At 38.5% G+C, this 19,685-nt stretch overlaps 1 protein-coding gene across 1 annotated transcript; it reads left to right on the top strand.

Annotated features, from left to right (window-relative positions):
• Nucleotides 1–14,510: 14,510 nt before the first annotated feature.
• LOC104588212 (small ribosomal subunit protein eS30z/eS30y/eS30x-like) lies at nt 14,511–15,684 on the top strand. Its single transcript, XM_010246057.3, has 3 exons — nt 14,511–14,649; nt 14,799–14,936; nt 15,415–15,684. Exons 1-3 carry the CDS (start codon nt 14,646–14,648, stop codon nt 15,459–15,461), a joined length of 189 nt encoding a protein of 62 aa, XP_010244359.1. The 5' UTR covers nt 14,511–14,645; the 3' UTR covers nt 15,462–15,684.
• The last annotated feature ends 4,001 nt before the right edge of the window (nt 15,685–19,685 follow it).

The following is a 19,685-nucleotide window of genomic DNA, read 5'->3' as shown; positions in this document are numbered from 1 at the left end:
ATATGTATTATGAAAGAAAATTCCATTATATTATATTTTAATATATAAATAATATAATATATTATGCATTATGTGTTACATATTATATTATATATTACATATTATATACCAAAGTTCGGTTAATTTGATTTATTCAGTTAATCAAATTTCTAATTCTAAAAACCGAAGTCGAAATCAAATATTCAAAAATCGAATTAATCGAACCGAATTAACCAAAACAAAACAAAACTGAATTTTTCAGTTTTAACTGAATTATGCTCACCCCTACTTAGTGGTTCCAATGTCTATCCATAAGATATGTTTTTCAAAAGATAAACATTCCGTATTTTCAATTCATATAGTCATTCAATCTCAAAGAAAACAGAACATGATCCATAAGCAACCTAAATAATATCACATGTCCATTATTAGTCCATGATCCAACTTTACATATTTACAATTTAGGCCATGCTCATTTTTCGAGAAGTCATTTACCTAGGTAAATGTGCTTACCCTTGGTTTGTGAAGTTTGTAATGCTTTATCTTTTTGGTGTATATTTTTTTCTTCATTTATCAAAAAAAATGTAAGATTTAAATAGAAGGGAATTATATGAATAGTAATTGTTTAATTTACAATTTAAACGTCACAATTAAATAGGGACTAAATCCAAAAATGAGCATTTTAGTCAAAAGAAAATTCCATAGTCTTATTCATATTTTTAATAGTAGTGCAAATATAGAATCATAGATGTGTTTTTTTTTTTGTATTTCTGTGTGTAAAAATAATTTTGATATGTCACACTCACTTTTTTTAATATGATAATTATATGATATTATACATGTGTCTGCATGTTTTTTCTTTTTGCAAAATTTATGTATTTTTTTCATTTTTGTATTTTTATATTTGATTAATCCTTACTGTTTTAATTTGATTAATAAAAATATCATAATTGTGTCTAATTTTTTCTACATTTTTTGTAATTTTTGATATTTATTCCTATTTTAAAAATTTTATTACCTAAATATGACTTCATAGGTTGATCAACTTGATTTGGATGGTTGAATTTCTTAGCCACCACTTGTACAAAGAATGGTTTTTTTAGTCGGTTTTAAAATATACATGTTTATGTTGTTAAAAATATTGACATAAATCTAATTAGTAGCATTTATTAGTAAAAAATAACTTAAATATAAGATTTAATAAGAGAAAATGAGAGTTAATAATTTAAGTATAAGATTTAATGAGAGATGATTAAATAAGGTGGGAAGTAATAATTGAAGTTACATTTTCAACCCACAATTATGGGCATTTTAGTAGCCATAAAAACTGGCATTAAAACTGTAACAAAATGACATTTATTCCCTTTCTCAAACAAAGAAATAAAGGGTAATTTTAATCCAAAAAAGTTTCTCATTGCATTCCCACTTTTATATATAGTATAGATTTGTTCTGATGTGTTTTCCTCTTTATTGAATGAGCTAGTTCTGGATTATTCAATTTCAGGTGTCAAAGTGTATAGACAAGCCCCAGTGATCTCTCATCTTGTCTTTACAAATGATAGTTTCATTTTACAACAGCAAACCTCGGAGAAGGAGGGAAGCTTTTGGAAGCACTTTTAGACTATGAAGCAGCCTCTGGCCAAAAGGTGAATTATGAAAAATTAGAGATTTTCTTTAGTTCCAATGCACATGAAAAGTTTAAGAAGCTAATCTCGAAAAGCTCTTGACTTCAAAAGAGTGAGCAATCCTTCTATTTATATGGGGACTTTTCCATTGATAGGTAAGAGGAAATGTCAACTCTTTAACTATATCACTGAGAGAGTAGCCTCAAACCTACTGGCTATAAAGACTTAATCCTTTCTCAATCAAGAAAGGAGGTTATGATAAAATCAGTCCTAATAGCTACTCCTTCTTACCGCATGTCCAACTTTATGTTTCCAATGAAGGTTTGTAAGGACATCTCCAAAATTCAAAGGAAATTATGAAGGGAAAGTGTAATGGAAAAAAAAAAGGTTAATTGGGTTTTAGATATCCTCATACTCTCAATATGGCACTCCTAACAAAGCATGCTCAAAGATTATGCCATGATTCCCAAAGTTTATGGGAAAGGGTGATGAAAGTGTAATATTTTCCAAAACTCTCACTTCCTTGAAGCTAGTTCTAGGTGTGGGCAATCTTGGGGATGGACATGTATTTTGAGAATGAAGAAAAGTGATTGAAAGAGGTATCCTGTGGAAAGTTGGTTCTGGAAATCTCATAAACATATGGGATGATCATTGGGTTCTAGGAATTGATGGTCTCAAGCCAATGGGACATGCTCTAAGAACAACTCAAAATCAATGTGTTTCTTCTCTAATTAACTGTAATAATAGATCTTGGAACCCCCAAGCAATTAAGCACTTTTTTCTTGATGATGTTGTAAGAAAATCATTTAAATCAGATTACCCATGATCTCATGGGAAGATAAACTATCTGGATAGGAACTGAGTTGGACCAGTTCTCAATCATATATGCCAATTATATTGCCTCCCAATAGCTGAGTGAGTTAAGCTCTTTTGGATGTAACTTTGTTGAGGAGAAGTCATTCTGAAGGTTATTTTGGCACCTCCCAGTGTAACCAAAATTAAAACATTTTCTTTGGAGATGTTGTAGTAACAACCTCGTAGTGAATGAAAACCTTCATAAAAGGAAGATTTTGCAATCCCCCATGTGTCTTAGGTGTGAAAAAAAAAAGAATCCATAATGCATGCTCTCCTGTTGTGTGAAAAAGAAGTAAGTGTATGTGGTTTAGATCAGGCCTGGGTTTTAGAGTAAGCCATCTAATCCATTTTGTTGTGTGGTTTGCTAAAGTTCTTGATGTAGTGCGACCTGACTACTCCCTGTTGGAGGATGATCTGACTTCCAGTCGGGTGGCGAGCTAGGTGAATCTGCAAGAAAGGATCAGAGAATCGGGGGTGGCTAACCCGATGAGGTCGCTCTGATGCTTAAGTCAGTAAACTGATGCGAGCTGAAAAGCTTTGAGAGCTAGAGAGCTAGAGAGTAGAAAAATCACGCGTACCTTGCACCATTGAGGTTGGTGCCTTTATATACTGAAGTAGTCATGGAGCTCACGAAAGAGCTCCGGGATATCCAGGGTGTGGAGATAGAGTTCGTTCCACTTCCGAAGGAGCAGTATACAGGTAAGGCTTATCGTTCCACTTCCGACTCCAGCGGAGTCAGGATGAATCCTCATCGTAATCTCAGAAAAGTCGGGATCTGTTAGCTCATCGTGATCTCAAGAGATTCGGGATCCGTTGGAGAGACCTTTGGAGTTGGTTATGCGGGAGTCAGTTACGTGGCGGTTCGAGTTGTTGGCCCCGAGCTGGTACTTCGGTCTTTTAGTTCCGAATTGGATTGAATACCAAGGTGCCTTGAAGCCGAGGTGAGCCTTATGCCGAGGTGGCTGAATACCCGAGCTCAATTGTTGCGAACTAAACTTGCCAGGCTGAGTTGTCATCTCTTGGTCAGGTCGTATCCACGTGTCCCCTTTTCGCTAGGTCGGGCCAATTCACCCTTCATCAATTCTCAAGTTTTTTTTTCTCATAACCATGTGGACTCAATTATCTGCTTAGTTGTTGGTTTATGGTAAAATTAGAAAGATAGGAACAATTTTTATTTTGAAAATTCTTTTACAAATCATTTGTCAGTCATTAATGCCATGAACAGGTTGATAGCATAGACATTTATGCTTTTACAATAGAAATCAGAAAACTCTTCAGCTGAGGGTCGTATTGGCCCTTCTTCTTTTTGTTGGTGTCATCCCTCGGATGGTTTTTGTGAAATTGAATGTTGATGGAGGTTTTCAAGCTCGAAATAAGGCTTCCTTTGGTTTTGTGGTGAGAGATTTTGTTGGTTGTTGATGTTGGGCTTATTGTGGTCCTCTCTCAATTGATTCCCCTCCACTAGCAGAAGCTTTGGCTCTTGAGGAAGCAATGAAAGCAGCAAAAAAAAAAGGCTTGGTTCAGGTGGTTTTTGAATTGAACTATCAATCCATAGTTACTCATCTAAATAATCCCTCTCCTTACTATCCTAAGGAACTAGTTTTCGTCAATGAAGATTTGGTTTCTCCATGTGATGAGTTGGAAGTCAAATTTTTATGGTGCCCCCGAAAGTGCAAATACAACTACCCATGAATTAGCTAAAACAGGTGTTCACTTTGTTCTTTTGTTGGAAGGATCTATTCCAGTCAAGTTATCTTTTTTGACTACTTTGTAATTTATATATGTTGTAGTTTTGGTGTGTCTATTTCCTATTTTTTATTCTCTATTGTTCATCGTGTTGTTGGTTGTGCTATTGAATGAAATCAATTTCTTACCCATTTATAAAAATGAAGAAACGGATGAATCGTCAACACACCCTGATTTTGTATTTCCAAGATTACCCTCTTAAAATGGCTAAAATTGTCAAGACATCTTGATTTTATATTTCTAGGTTTGCCCTTTTTGAAAACGCCCCTCACATGCCTTGTCAACTGCCCTTTGTATTAGGAAGTGTGTACACTTATATTTCAGGTTTGAGTCCAATCATATTTCGACATGTTACCGGGTGCTGAGTTGGAGTAAACCTACAACCTGCTAAAATGAAAATTCTCTAATTTTTTATTCTTAAAAAAATAACCATAAAGGTAAAGCTTTTAACCTGGAGTTCGAAAACATTTTGGCTTCCGTCTCAACCCTTTCCTCAAATCTGATCTCTCTTTGTAGAAATAGTCACTAAGAATTTGTTAGGATGGACAAATGCCCCAGTGGCCGTGGTTTTCTGAGGAAAATACAGTAAAAACCCCCTTGAAAATGGCGTTTAAAAATTGAAGTGCTAACGATGAAGAACACTCAATGCTCTTTACAAATATCATTAGATTCTGCAATAATAAAGCTCATATGCTGGTTCTTCTTGGTTAAGTTTGTCATTCCTATGCAGGTGTCGACGAAGTTATACAAAGTTTGAGGGTAATTTAACTTTTATTTTCATGTTCTGTTTTCTCCTTTTTTTTAATTTTTATTTTTTGTTAAAGATCAAGTTGAAATGCATTAATCACTTCAAGGGGATTGTCCATTACATAGTCAGAGATATTAAGGGGGAAGCTATGAGCTAGACTCGTTTAAAAGGAAAATGTCCGCTTTCGTTTTGCATGTCACCTCATGAGCTGTGTTGTTGAACCTTCTTGGGAATGAAGGAAAGTCAAGTCTTTGAAATGGCTGGTTCTGATCAAACACTTCATGCCGATAACAAAGAAAAGGATGAACAATGTCTACTCCATTTGGAAAATGGTTCCAATGGAAAGTTTGGCATCAGATTTCACCCAAGTTCCTGTTATGGTTACTTACCATATTGACCAACTTCCTGTTATGAACACAACTCACGAACAACTCAAGCCATGGCAAGAGCTCTAATGTATTACTATAGCACAAATTGTAGTTGGCCTTAAGCCATCGGGAAGGAGGAAGAATCCAACTCCAGTTTCCCTCATTATAATCACTCTGGAATCCAGGATGAGGATGGTGTGCAACATTGTTGCTCCAAAGTAGCAATTTTGAGGTTGCTCTGGTTGCCCTTGTTCTATTTGTTTTTTCTTCTTTTGAATGTATATTTTTTCATAGAAAATGGGTATTCATTCAGCTGATTGCAGGTTTACTCCAACTCAGAACCTAATGACGTGTCGAAATATGATTGAACTCAAAGAGAAAATCCCTTCAAGTCCAAATGTACTGGATCCGGAGTGGAAAGGGGTTTTGTAGACTGATCTAGTAGAAAAATCTTTGTATTTTTTGACACTTGGTAGAGATGAAGTGCAAAGTGTTCATCTGGTTTGAGTTCAATGACAATGAGAGGATGGGAAATGCTCAGAGTAATCAAACGAATTTGGTTTTCTATAAAAAAAAACCCTATTCTCTCTCACGTCCTCATGTTCTCGTTGTTGGAGAATACATCCCATAAGACAAATCAAAGACCATTGAGATTGCTCCAAAGTAGTAATTTTGAGGTTGCTCTGGTTGCCCTTGTTCTATTTGTTTTTTCTTCTTTTGAATGTATATTTTTTCATAGAAAATGGGTATTCATTCAGCTGATTGCAGGTTTACTCCAACTCAGAACCTAATGACGTGTCGAAATATGATTGAACTCAAAGAGAAAATCCCTTCGAGTCCAAATGTACTGGATCCGGAGTGGAAAGGGGTTTTGTAGACTGATCTAGTAGAAAAATCTTTGTATTTTTTGACACTTGGTAGAGATGAAGTGCAAAGTGTTCATCTGGTTTGAGTTCAATGACAATGAGAGGATGGGAAATGCTCAGAGTAATCAAACGAATTTGGTTTTCTATAAAAAAAAACCCTATTCTCTCTCACGTCCTCATGTTCTCGTTGTTGGAGAATACATCCCATAAGACAAATCAAAGACCATTGAGATTGTTAAATCTTAGTTCGACACTTGTCTATATAAAGAAGACGACTATGGGGCCTTTTGTGATAAGGAAGATGGAGAAGCTTCCCCTGGTGCTCTTCTTTGCTAGCTTCTTGTGTTTTCTCGTCTTCAACGTAATGGAATTGAATCACCCCAATTCACAGTTGTTCGTTCTAAATCCAATTTTGAGACCATATTGTACAGGGAGTCTTCGTGGATTTCAGCTCTCATTGGAGGAATTTCTATCGAGAACACGACCAAAGAAGGTTTTCACATGTTATTTTGAATGCTATTTGAGTAATTTCGCTATTTTGTTTAGATAAAAATTTAATTGTTGTTTTCTCAAAGTTGGAAATGATGGGAGTCCTATTGGCTTATTGTTCCGTGATAATCCGCAGTTGTGTCTATTTTTAAATATATTGTTTTGTTGGAAAATTCATGGTTAGATTTCTTAATTTTAAGTTATTATGTCATGGACACTTAATTCAGGTTAAAATTGACCATTATTACTGGATTGAGTAGGTTATGTGGGGACTCAATTACTAATTTTATACAATTTTCTTTATAGAGATAGTGTGGGATCGTTTCCACGTTCTTGAGGTGCTCACTTGAAAAATTTTCTCTTTTCTTTTTATTCAGTTTTGCATGATTACTTTCTATTGGTGGAATGATTTGATGGGATTCTTTTGGTTTTATTTTGGGGTCTTAAAACCTACAAATATGAAGTTTGGTCAGCTTAGAAGAATCTATTGACCCTTTAGTGGTGTTTGAAAATATTTCATTGGGACCAAAAGAAATGGCAATAGTTACTTTAAATTTTTTTGTCATTTTTGTTTTCTTTTATTATTTTAATTTACTGCTAGTTGTTTTCTCTTTATTTTATATGATAGTGAAAATATAATGCAAATTGTTTTAAGTGGAACATACCAAAACAATCGAAACTTGTTCCATACAACAATAGTCTTTTCTAATTAGAGATGAGTTGAAGTGTTCAACCTCTTGTGTTACCAAATTTAATTGCTTTACTTCCTATTGTGTTGAGCTAAAGGGAAAAAAGAATATGTTTTGCATGTATAATTATGAGATTGTTTTCAAACTTACTCTTTCACTTATTAGATTCTTGTATGCTTGATATATTATTGTATGCCTATTTTGTTATAATATTTCATTATAGAATTTTTCTCTTCTTGTAGTAAATAGAATTTCTGGATTCTGGTTAATTAATTATTTTTTAAGAGGTTTCCATGAGAATATTTTTTCTTGGATCTTATTAGGGAAATTGCCACTCACTAGCTCACACGACAAAGATGTTGCATGTTGCTACTTCAAGGTCAATTACTTGCCATTGCCTCATTATATGTATATTTTTCTTTCCTAATGAAAAGAATATATGCTCAAGGTCCTTGAAGACCTTTTCTAACAATGTAACCAATGAAAGGTCTCCATATACTGCTTCTGTACCTTATAATGATGAGAAACACAATTGTAAAATCATTTTAAAGGTTTTGAACTCGAGCTTTATTATGTGTAGTGCAAAAATTGGTAATGGATGATTAACATGCTTGATGAAATTTAGATAAACTATATCTATGGTGTCTATGGTGTCTAAGGAGCTGTTTGATAACAGTTGAAGTTGTTGATCTCCTGAAAATCTTATTCACTAAAAGGCATAGCTATAAGTTTTTCAGTTTAACCACTTCAACTGTTGTTGAATGGCCCCTAAGCGGGGGAATGAAATCTCTTATTTGAAAATTGGTGGATAGGCTTTCTGGATCAGTTTGTAATCCAATATAGGTGTCTTTTTTATCCACCCTCCCAAGACCTTAGATGGAACCAACATTTGGTAAGCTATTGGATGGAATTTTTTTCTTTAAAAACCAATCTAACAAGCATGAAAATGTTGTTTGAGTCTGAGAGTGGCCACTTTTTGTGGGAAAAATTGCCAAATGTTAGTTCCATATCCAATCCACCCTTCTAAGACCTCAGATAAATGGGATCAACATTAGGTAATGGCCCTTTTTTATGTTTTGTGTTTTAGGACTGATGCACTGAAATTATGTAGTCTTTTTGCAATGCATGTGGAGGATTGAATTCTATCACTTGTCAAATGTTGAAAAAAATGGATTATCCAATGTTCTGGAGATGAACCTCTTCCCTCATTTTAAACAAGTGGTGGTTCCTTTTGAATATGCCTTGTCAGCCCCTTGTTAGAAATCCCTTGAATGATAGACTATCCATTTATCTATCTATGGTTCAAATATCTCGTGCATCGCATGGGCCATTCTACTAGTATTATGAAAAAATGATGTAGTAAGGGTATCATAGTTGAAGGATTTTGATCAAGCATAACCTAATCCCATGAAATTTGATGAATACTAGATGATTGGTTACCATTTTTATGATATCTGTTGGTTTTGATAGTTGATTTTTGTAGATATCATGCTTTTGTGGTATCATACTCATATTAGTAGGTACACAATGTGTTTAGGCTAAGTTTGGTAGCAATGCTAACGCAAATATGTACATTGCTTGTTTATCCTTTTTTCAGTTCATGAATGCAAACATGGTTCACATTTTAAACTATTTTTGCACTCATCTTGTTTGTTTGAAATTGGTGCAAAATGTGGGCCCATCATTAAATGCTCCAACTATCTTATGCTCAAATGCCTTAACTTTGGTCAAAAAGTTAATTATCAAAAGAATACAAAATTGTATCCAAAAAATAAGTATAATAATGCTCTCTTTTAGAGTACAAAAGTGTCAGAAAATACATTTTTGATATGGTAATCATTACTTTTCTACATATCAAACAAATGCTCGCAAACATGAATCGGGGTACATAAGTACCCCAGTTTGGCGTTTGTATCGCAAACAAACGGAGCCTAAAGAAACAAATTTCATAAACAAAGAAAAAGCAAACAATTACAAAGCAGCCCTTGAAGGCAACACATCTTGGGCGGCCAGGTCCTAAATCCAAATCAGGCAATTGTTCAAAAAAAAACTTGACTCAAACAACCTTTTTTTTGCTAACTCATGAGCTAGAGAATTACTAGATCAATTCACACTAAGAAAAGACACATCAAAGACCTTAACAGAAGCTAAAATATCCTTGCACAAAAAGACAATATCTCTGGCCACATCACATTCATTCTGGACAATGGCCCTGACTAAGTTTGTGCATTCACTTTCGATAATTGCTTTTTGATTATGAAGCTAATGCAACACCTCCAAACTTTTTTTAACTGCGACCGCTTCAGCCTGAATTGGAGATGAGACTGAGGATTTTCCAAATTTCACTGCTATTATCTTCCCAAAATGATCTTTGATCACCACTCCATAACCTGCCATGCCTTGATTTAAAAAACTCCAATATGTGTTCACTTTAAGCACACCAATCTTTGGGGGAGACAAAAAAAACTTTGAGACTTCTTCAATCAATTGTTTGGGAAGAAAGCTGCTAGTCTTGTTGGAAAATTTGGCTCTTCTGCCTCACTATCCTGCAAGCCACATCAACAAATCTACAAGGATTAGGAGGTTCATTATTAAAAATGAAACCATTATATTTCTATTTCTCCAAATTTGCCAAACATTAAGTAGAAAAACAGAATCAGATTTTCGATCTTCCTATCCCCCCATTTGTTACACTCATCAACCCAGTAAAGAAACCAAGATTTGAAGTCTCTGAAAAAAGCTGAAAGATGAACAATTTAAACTTAGCGGACTTGCAAACCATGTGGCCTTCACATGGTGACATAGGAAGAAGAGAGCATGGATGGTTGATTCTAAATCAACCTGACATATTGGACATACCCCATAATCTGTTACTTTCCTTTTTAATAAATTTTCTTTGATTGCTAATGCTTCCCAACAACACTTCTAATGAGGGCGGGTTTGGCCCTCCAGTCACATCGTGATACATGGCATCTTGGAACAGATGGATGACACATGGGCACCACCTAAGCGATGATTTGGAGTCCTAGATCGCAGTTTGTCTTGGCTCCGACCTAGCGACTTCGACCACAACTTAGGTCGGCTAGGAGCACCTCGTCTAGGGCCGACCTGTAGCACCTCGTTACTGGCTGATGTGACCTTGACGCGAGGAGTGACCTCCCTCGAGGGCTTTCCGACTTGACTGAGGTCCAGGAGGCGACCTGTGAGTTGTGCTTGCCAACAAATTCGATATGCATATCCCGACACTCCCAAGTTTCTCGGAAGTTGGCCCACGTACTAAGTGTTCCGAAGGATGGTCAATGTGCATGGCGATTACCTCCGGGGATCTCGAACCAGTTAGGCGACCTCCCAAAAATCTCCGATGTAGTGCGTGAATCCCACGCCAAACAAAGCCTATATAAAGGCACCAACCCAAATGACACGGGCAGGTACACATAATATCATCTGCACACTAGCACTCTAGCTCATTTAAGTTCGCAATCGACTGCAAGAATACTAACTTAAGCATCAGAGTGACCTCGATGGGTTAGCCACCCCGGATTCTCTGAGCTCACTGTTTTGTAGGGCAACCAACTCGTCACACAGCGAATCTCCAAGTCATCTTGCAGAAGGGAGCATCCAATTCGTGCACCATCAATTGGCGCCGTTTGTGGGAATACGCTACAAAAAGCTAAGTTCCCACCTTCTAGAAAGCTAAGTCCTCATCTTCTAGAAAGTTAAGATCTCACCTTTTAAAAATTTAAGTTCTCTATCTAATTTCCATTTTTTATGAAGTCAAAGGCATTTTTAAGCAGTACCAACATCATGAACCAATAATCAATTACTGGGGGGCAAGGGCATCCATGATGAACCTTGAGAACCCCCTATTACAATCAATAGCAACCACGCCGAACTCAGCACTCCCAGTATCTTAGGTAAACACACCGCTACGGCATGTGAACGCCCCTCTCCCTGCGGTAGAGCCATTAGCGGTTCCCGTCGAGATTGAAGCGTGGCAGTTCTATGAGATGAAGCATGAATTTCCAAATCTGAGCATGGGAGAAGCCCGATGTAAATAGCAATATAACAACTTCGACAACCAACAGTCTAGCGACAAGCACCTCGAAGTGAGGCCGCCTCCACAGGTCGAGCCCTCCATGGTTCCCGCAGGTTTGACAGCCAATAGACTGTAAAGAATCCCCACTGACCTCAACTCATTCTATGTTTATACTCAACAACAGTAAGCCCGGATGAAGCCTCAACAGCTTAGTTTCACGAGGTCGCTTCTATAGGTCAAGCCCTTCGTAGCTCTTGCGGTAGTCGGCGGCAAGCGGATTGCATGGACGCCCTTGTAGGTCGAGCCCTCTAAGGCTCCCGTGCGAGTTGGTGACCTAGAGTCAATAGTGCTGCCCCCGTAGGTTGAGCTCCCAGTGGCCTCTTGTAGGAATGGATGACCGGTGTCACAACGAGGCTGATGTAGTGCAGTCGTGGCCCTGAACTGTCAACTCACATCGACAACAACATTATGTATCAACAACCCTCGCAGGGGGGGGGGGGCAGAACACGTATAAAACAGTTTCGCAAGCACTTGCCCAGAAAGATAATCCCATGGGATGACGTAGAAGTAGTCATATGAGAAGTTACTATAGAATGACCACCTGTTTAGGCAGAAAGGTTAGGCCGCACGTCGGCTAAATAATGTTAAGGAGAGTGGATTGCAAGTCGCTCCCAGAGCCTAAGGGCTAAGGTGTCGAGCTGATAAAAGACCTCAACACCACATGAGACCCAGTTGCCTCTTCGGCATGGGCAAGATCAAGGATAAAGAGAGTGGACTACAAGTCGCTCCCAGAGCCTAAGGGCTAAAGTGCCGAGCTTATAAAAGACCTCGGCACCACATGAGACCCAGTCGCCTATTTGGCATGGGCAAGATCAAGGATAAGGAGAGTGGATCGTGAGTCGCTCCCAGAGCCTAAGGGCTAAGGTTCCGAATTGATAAAAGACCTCGGCACCACATAAGACCCAGTCATCTCTTTTGCATGGGCGAAATAAAAAGCAGTTCGCATTAAGCACGAGAAAGAGAACAAAGGAAATACTAGTTCACTCTCAGCACCATGGCGGATGCAAACTAGGCTGATCTCTTCACTTCGGTTTCAGGCTCTGCGTTGAACTCCCTAGCTACTCTTTTGAGAACCAGTTCGAGTGACACTGCGTCGAAATCTACCTAGGTGGAATGACCTAATAAAGCAATCATGCGGTTAGAACCCCTTCTTGAGGACGACATGAGGAGATCCGCTCTTGAGGTAATAGGTCGGATTGCAAAACCCCTTAATGGTTGCATCCCTAATAAAGTAGATGTCCTCGGGGTACTTGCTTCACCTCTCCTCGAGCGGATGAGTCTGCTCTCGTGCCCCGAAAATCAAGACGCGAGGTCTTGCGTAAGGCCGCAAACACTTGAACTCTTTCGACCCGATAAGCAAATTGGACCGACGCTTAAGACTACGACCTCATTAAATAGTCATTTCGGGCGAAAAGGAACGATCTACTCCCTTCGCCGAGCTGCCCTCAGCTTAGGAGTGGGGGGAAATTGATGAGGGCGGATTTGGCCCTCCAGTCACATCGTGACACATGGCATCTTGGAACTATGACACATGGACACCACCTAAGCGATGATTTGGAGTCCTAGATCGCAGTTCATCTTGGCTCCGACCTAGCGACTTCAACCACAACTTAGGTCGGCTAGGAGCACCTCATCTAGGGCTGACCTGTAGCACCTCGTCACTGGTCGATGTGACTTTTAACACGAGGAGCGATCTCCCTCGAGGGCTTGCCGACCTGACTGAGGTCCAAGAGGTGACGACAAATTCGGTATGCATATCCCGACACTCCCAAGTTTCTCAAAAGTTGGCCCATGTACTGAGTGTTCCAGAGGATGGTCAACGTGCATTGCGGTTACCTCCGGGGATCTTAGACCGGTTAGGTGACCTCCCGGAAATCTTGGATACGGTGCGTGAAGCCCACGCCAAACAAAGCTTATATAAAGGCACCAACCCAAATGACACGGGGAGGTACGCATAATATCATATGCACACTAGCAATCTAGCTCATTTTTAGCTTGCAATATACCACAAGAATACTAACTTAAGCATCGAAACGACCTCGCCGGTTTAGCCATCCCGGGTTCTCTGAGTTCACTGTTTTGCAAGACAACCAGCTCGTCACACAATGAAGCTCCAGGTCATCCTCTAGAAGGGAGCATCCAGTTCGTGCTCCATCAACTTCCATACGAAATATTTTATTATGGGATCTACATTTAGACTCCATAAAAGGCTTCAGTGTTTTTTCTCCAATGACCTTGATTTCCTATATACCCTTCCACTTTCATCTCGTTGGGTACATAATGCGTTCAGATCTTAATCAAGTTGGTTTATGGTAGCCCATCCCCTTAACACCTCCCAAGTGCATTTGATTTGATCATGGTTTTTAAAACCGACCAGGTGATCGAATCAGTCAGGGGTCCAATTATCGGGTCAAATGGGTTGATTTGGCTCATTTTGATAAAAATAAAAAAAAATTAAAAAATTAAAAAATTGAAAAATTGAAAAACGGTCAAAACCGTTTGAACGATTAATCGGTCGGTTCAGCGATTTACTGACCAAAATCAATGATTTTGGGGAAAAAAGCGATTTAGGGGAAAAATGGAACCGATCAAATGACCGGTTCCTAGTTTTTCCAGTCCAACCATCCAGTTCGGTCCAATTTTGAAAACCATGGATTTGATCCTAGGTCTTTGCTACAATGAGTCAAATATCCTATCATGATAGTGACCATGGGCCTGCTTGGACTGAATTTTATATATATATATATATATATATATATATATATGTGTGTGTGTGTGTGTGAGAGAGACCGAAGCCCGGAAATTTCCGGGCAACACCCAATCACCCATATCACACCAAGTGATTGGTGCCGATCAAAGTATAATTGCAATTGAGACGGAAATGAAAACCAGGACAGATCCAATTATGATTGGTATATAAAAAGCATCTAAGACCGGTATAATTGGTATGGTTCGGTTCTACCGGATAGACCCGGCCCAGTGATGGGTCTACCTCTGCAATCATAGACGATAGCGAACCGTTATTTTCGTATATAAAACACGAGGGAGCCATGGAAATCACGTCAATATAAACTCTACAAAACCCTAACCCTAAAAACTCCATTCCCTCAGTGGTCTCTTCAACTATTTCGCCGATCCAGCTTGGAGGAGGGAGAGAAGCAACCAGAAATCCTAACAATCCAACATGGGTGAGCGCTATGTCTCTTCTCCAGATCTCATTCTGATTATCATTCCAAACCATTGAAGAATCCCCCTTTGTGATTCTATTTCTGCGTTTACTCCCCCGTCTTTTATTGAATCCGATAAACTGGCTAAGAGTTTTGAGGGTATTTTGCAGGTAAGGTTCACGGATCTCTGGCTCGTGCTGGTAAAGTGAGAGGCCAAACGCCCAAGGTGGCAAAGCAAGACAAGAAGAAAAAGCCCAGAGGCAGGTCTTACAAGCGCATGCAGTACAACCGGCGATTCGTTACCGCCGGTAAGTTCTCCCCTTTTCCCTCCCCCGCCTCATGATCGATTAGACTTTTTTCGTTAGATATATAGCGCACATATGGAACAATTTGCAATTAGTAGATGTTCCGTGATTTATGCCACTAGTTCTTCGAAGCGATTATCTTTAGTTGAGAGGATGCTGTGCTAGCACGCTAGCATTCATATGTGCCTTCATGTTAGTTTATTTTGTTAATACATCATTACATTGGTATAATCTTTCCCAGTGGACAAGGTAGACACTTGATGCACATGCTATTAGAAAAAATCAGTAATGTACTTCATCAGAATTGTATCTTAATTCAAGAGACATGAACGGTTGACAGTTCTAGAAGTAATTTGTTAAGGAACGCAGGCAGAGACCTACCCCATCTGGGAATTCAATGCATTTATTTTTGGAATTTGGGATTAAAGTTATAATTCTATCTCGAAGATCTGAATCCATGCTTGTTTTTTCTTGTTTGCAGTTGTCGGTTTTGGAAAGAAGAGGGGGCCAAACTCATCAGAGAAGTAAACTTGAAGCGTGGGGAGTTTGTTAGGAGTAGGATGATTGTTCTAGTTGTGATTTTTTTCAGCCATTTTATTTTGTTTTTGGATACTGGAAGCCACTACAGTTGCTGGCATTTTGATGTGGGATCTTCTTAGATTTATGCTTACTGTGCTATGTAGGGATTTTTTTTGAGAAGTTGTCTATGTTTAACCTCTTGCTATAAGTGAAATTTTCAGCTTGAAATTCATCTATAGAGCATTACGATACAGGTTCAGTTCAATTCAGTGGCATTTCAGAACATGAGTGAAGTTTATAATTCCTATCTTGGGCTTCTTGTATTGGGCTAGTGTTCTAGTGCCTTGCTGGTAAGGCATGGCATTGTTCCATTGTTGTATTGAGCCACAATTTTATTCACCAATGCCAAACTTTCCAGACTCAATCTAATATCCTGGGCATCTGGAAGCCAAGGGCTGTTGGGCTGGTTTATGCATTGCAGGGACACTTCTAGTATTGGTGATCATCTCTCTTCACAGAAAGCAGATAATTTTGCATTTTGGTTTCTGTTTAGATGAAGCAGAGCTGGAGAAGGCTTTCAAAATTTCCTTTTATCTCTCTTCACAGAAAGCAGATAATTTTGCAGCCCAGTTTCCTACCACACTTGACATTGGATTGTTTTTATTAAGGGTTAAATACTTTACCCTGGGGTTATAACTTTTAACTAATTGAACCTCTAATGTTTGAAAGATGACTTAAGGACCCCAAGTCTTAAAATAGGAACTATCAAGGAATGATTGAGATGTCTATTGATAAGGTCTAGAATTGGTTGTAGCGGAGACTTGGAATTCAATCCGTCCTCCACAATGTGTGGTTTGGGGGGTTGGCTACCTCCTCACCCCCGGTGTATCGTCCCAGGAAGAACTAGCTGCCGGAGAGAGATGAATGATTTTTTTATTAAATGCGTTTGAATGCCCATGGCTTGGGTTTGAGTTGAAGATAAAGGAGTGTTAAATGTTCATGCTTTTGAATGCTGCCTAGAGCAAAAGGAACAACCATGATTACGCACAGCATGAACATCATCTGTTTTGCTGTATACCAAGCGAGTTGAATCAGATTAGTAAATAACCCCATATGGCATTCATCTGAAAAAACCAAACATTGATCAAAACATCAACCCATGGTCACCTCTGACGTGGTAGCACTAGCTAACCCTGGAAAAACATGGAGGAAACTCCCCTTTTTATGTTGCCTTGAATCCCAAATATGATATTATAAGTAAAGCTATTACCAGGACAAAAGGACGTCCAACCAGTCTAACTCATGGAGGCATCACAACATTCTCCTTATAGATACAGACAATTACCAGAAGTGAGGGAGGGAATTATGACAGGTTAGGTTTGATTCTTTGATAGAGTGGGTTCAAATATTCAAAATGTCAAAACCCCCCACTATATATACCTTGCAGATCTATAAATATTCAAAATGTCAAACCCCCCCACTATATACACAGCCCATGAATTGGCATTGATTCCGAGCTGGCACTTACCCCAATTACTTCGGGCCTAAAAATTCTGACCCTGGGTGAACCATTATTCCTCCCTAGTTCAAATAGGGCTGTAGCCAATGACATTCTCAATCAAACTTGTGAGTACGGCCATTGGGAAAAGCAGCCTTGCATTGGGAATATCTCTCCATGAAAAAACATACGAGTGCAGAGATATTTCCAGTGCAAGCCTGTAAAGGCATTAAGAATGGTGTAGGCACGGTCTTGTGTGCACTGAATCCGATCTCAGCTACAGGGGTCAATGGTGCCCTTGAGACACCCAACACAAGGGATTCGGGTTTGATGATGACAAACTGAAACGACTCTACATTTGCTGCAATGTTAGCCAAAAACAGGGGGCGGTGATGAGAAGGTGGAACCGAGACCATGAAAGGTGAAATGGAAGAAGGGAAAGGAGGGAGGAGAATAAAAGGTTATGGAGAGAGAGAAGAAGAAGAAGAAGAAGAAGAACTAAACAACTTGGAATTGGAACGGTGTCAACGGACGGTGGTGGTGTTTAATTGCTGCCCTCGATGCAATTGATCCTATGATCCTATCTCATCTTTGAAAATCTTTAAACAAAATGCAAATAATAAAATGTTATTTGTTAACACTTAATGGTCTTCGGAAATGTTATTAGGTTTTACCCTATATCAAATAGTTTTTTTTAGTATTATTATAACAAAACTAAGACCAAGACAACTGGACTACAGAGAAAACAGAAGCAAAAACACTAACCAGACACGGTGGAACAACAATATCAAATAGGTTTTTCCATATGAAAAAAAAAATTATGTTCTTATTATTCATTGCTGGAGAATAAACGAATGTTGGTGATAATAGAGAAGAATTTTGGTGGTTGATGATGGTGAAGAAGATATTGAGGGTAAGGTTGGAGATCGACTTCAGTGCTCACAAGATTGTGCTCACACTGTTTGTGTTCGCACAGCCTTTGCATTGAGAATACTTTTGTACTTATATACTTTTTTTTCATGGAGAGATATTTCCAATGCAAGGCTGTAAAAAGTTGTGAACACGGTCTTGTGAGCACTGAAGTTGATTTTGTAAAGTTGGGTTTTCAAAATATTATAATAGTTACATGTGAAGGGAATGTAATGAAAAATTAGTGGATGGGAGGTATTTAATCTATTGTGAGAGAACTTGAGGTACTAAAATTCATTTTTCAAACATTATGGATATTGATGAAGATCAAAATTGACCACAAGGGCAAGGATGGAAAGTTGTTGGACTAGGGTGTCACCTGGTCTCGGAGTGTCACCTCGGCTCAGCACCTTGATCATTAAGAGAGGCCTACAACCATAAGAGATGTCAGAGGCCCCGGTGATCCCAGAGGTGCAGACTCCAACGGTTAAGTTAGTAATGCCAAGGGAAAATAAGGTGAGCTGGAGAGCTTAGTGAAATGAGGTGAGATCTCGTGAGGAGAGCTAGTGAGCTCGTAAGGAGAGCTGAAGAGCTCATAGGGGGAGTTGGTGAACTCCATGTGATGAGCTGGAAAGCTCGTATGGATGAGCTGGAGAGCTCCATGTGCCAAGGTGTTCGACGGGCTTTGTTCATAATAGCGTACTACCATGTTCAATTGTGCCCAAATGAATGGGGTACTCACCTATTTATAGGAGAGGGCTTCATCCAAGAACTGACATGTCTCTCATACGTGGTTGGAGCTCAGTCCACTTGTTGCGTCTTCAGTTGACACGTTGTGTGCATGTAGTAGGCAGTGGACCTACATGAAGTGCGCTGGCATTGATGTTCTAATCAATTCAGCCACGTGTTGCTTATGCATGTTATGAGTTGGTGTCAGATCAATTTGTTAGGACCAGATCATCTTGTAGCTCGTCAGGACCAGGTCAGCTCGTATCTCATTAGGACTAGGTCATCTCGTCAATTGACAACTTTGGCCCCCATCATGTTGCCACTTGGTGGTTTCTAACTAGTGGTCAGTTTTGGCCATATGAAATACAATTAATCAACTTCAGAAAACCCAGCTAAGTATCTAGCCCTTGTATTAATGGTTAAGTTGGTCAATGTCTAAGATAGTATTTGGCATCATGGTGTTTATTTGCATTTGAGCCATATTAAAAAGTAGCCATGTTGGAGTTGATTGGAGGAGTTTTATATTTCAGTCCAGTTTTGTAGCCATTTAGATGAAACATAAATGATAATTGAAAATTGATGTAAAACTCCTCGCAGGTTTAGTTTTACATTGATAATCGAAGGAGATTTATCTTTCATAAAAACAATGTAAGTCTTTACATTGATAATCGCCACATTTTTTAAACCAATGAGTGCAGAGCTCCATGGTGCAGAACTCCTCTGGTTCAATATTTACACCATATTCAAATACAACCTTACGCTGAAATGCCGACATAACAACCATTTTAAAAATTAGCTAGCCGTGTATGCTTGCATGTTACATAGGGGTGCAAATGGATTGGATCATGATCCGATCTTATCCTATTTGGTCGAATTCAGATCACCCCTATCTAATCCGAGAAGATCCGATCTGATATAAATATAAATATATAATACATATATATGTTATTTATTTATAAATATATTTTTATAAATTTGTTATATTATTTTTTTTTATAAAAACATGTATATATATGATGAAAATAATTAAAAAATACTTGTATTTTTTGTTTTTACTTTATTTAAATTAGTATATTTTATTTTTCTTTTAATAATTT

Source organism: Nelumbo nucifera, chromosome 8, assembly GCF_055504915.1.
Source record: "Nelumbo nucifera cultivar China Antique chromosome 8, China Antique-T2T, whole genome shotgun sequence".
In the NCBI taxonomy this organism is placed as follows: Eukaryota; Viridiplantae; Streptophyta; class Magnoliopsida; order Proteales; family Nelumbonaceae; genus Nelumbo; species Nelumbo nucifera.
This window is presented reverse-complemented; position numbering and strand designations above follow the sequence as displayed.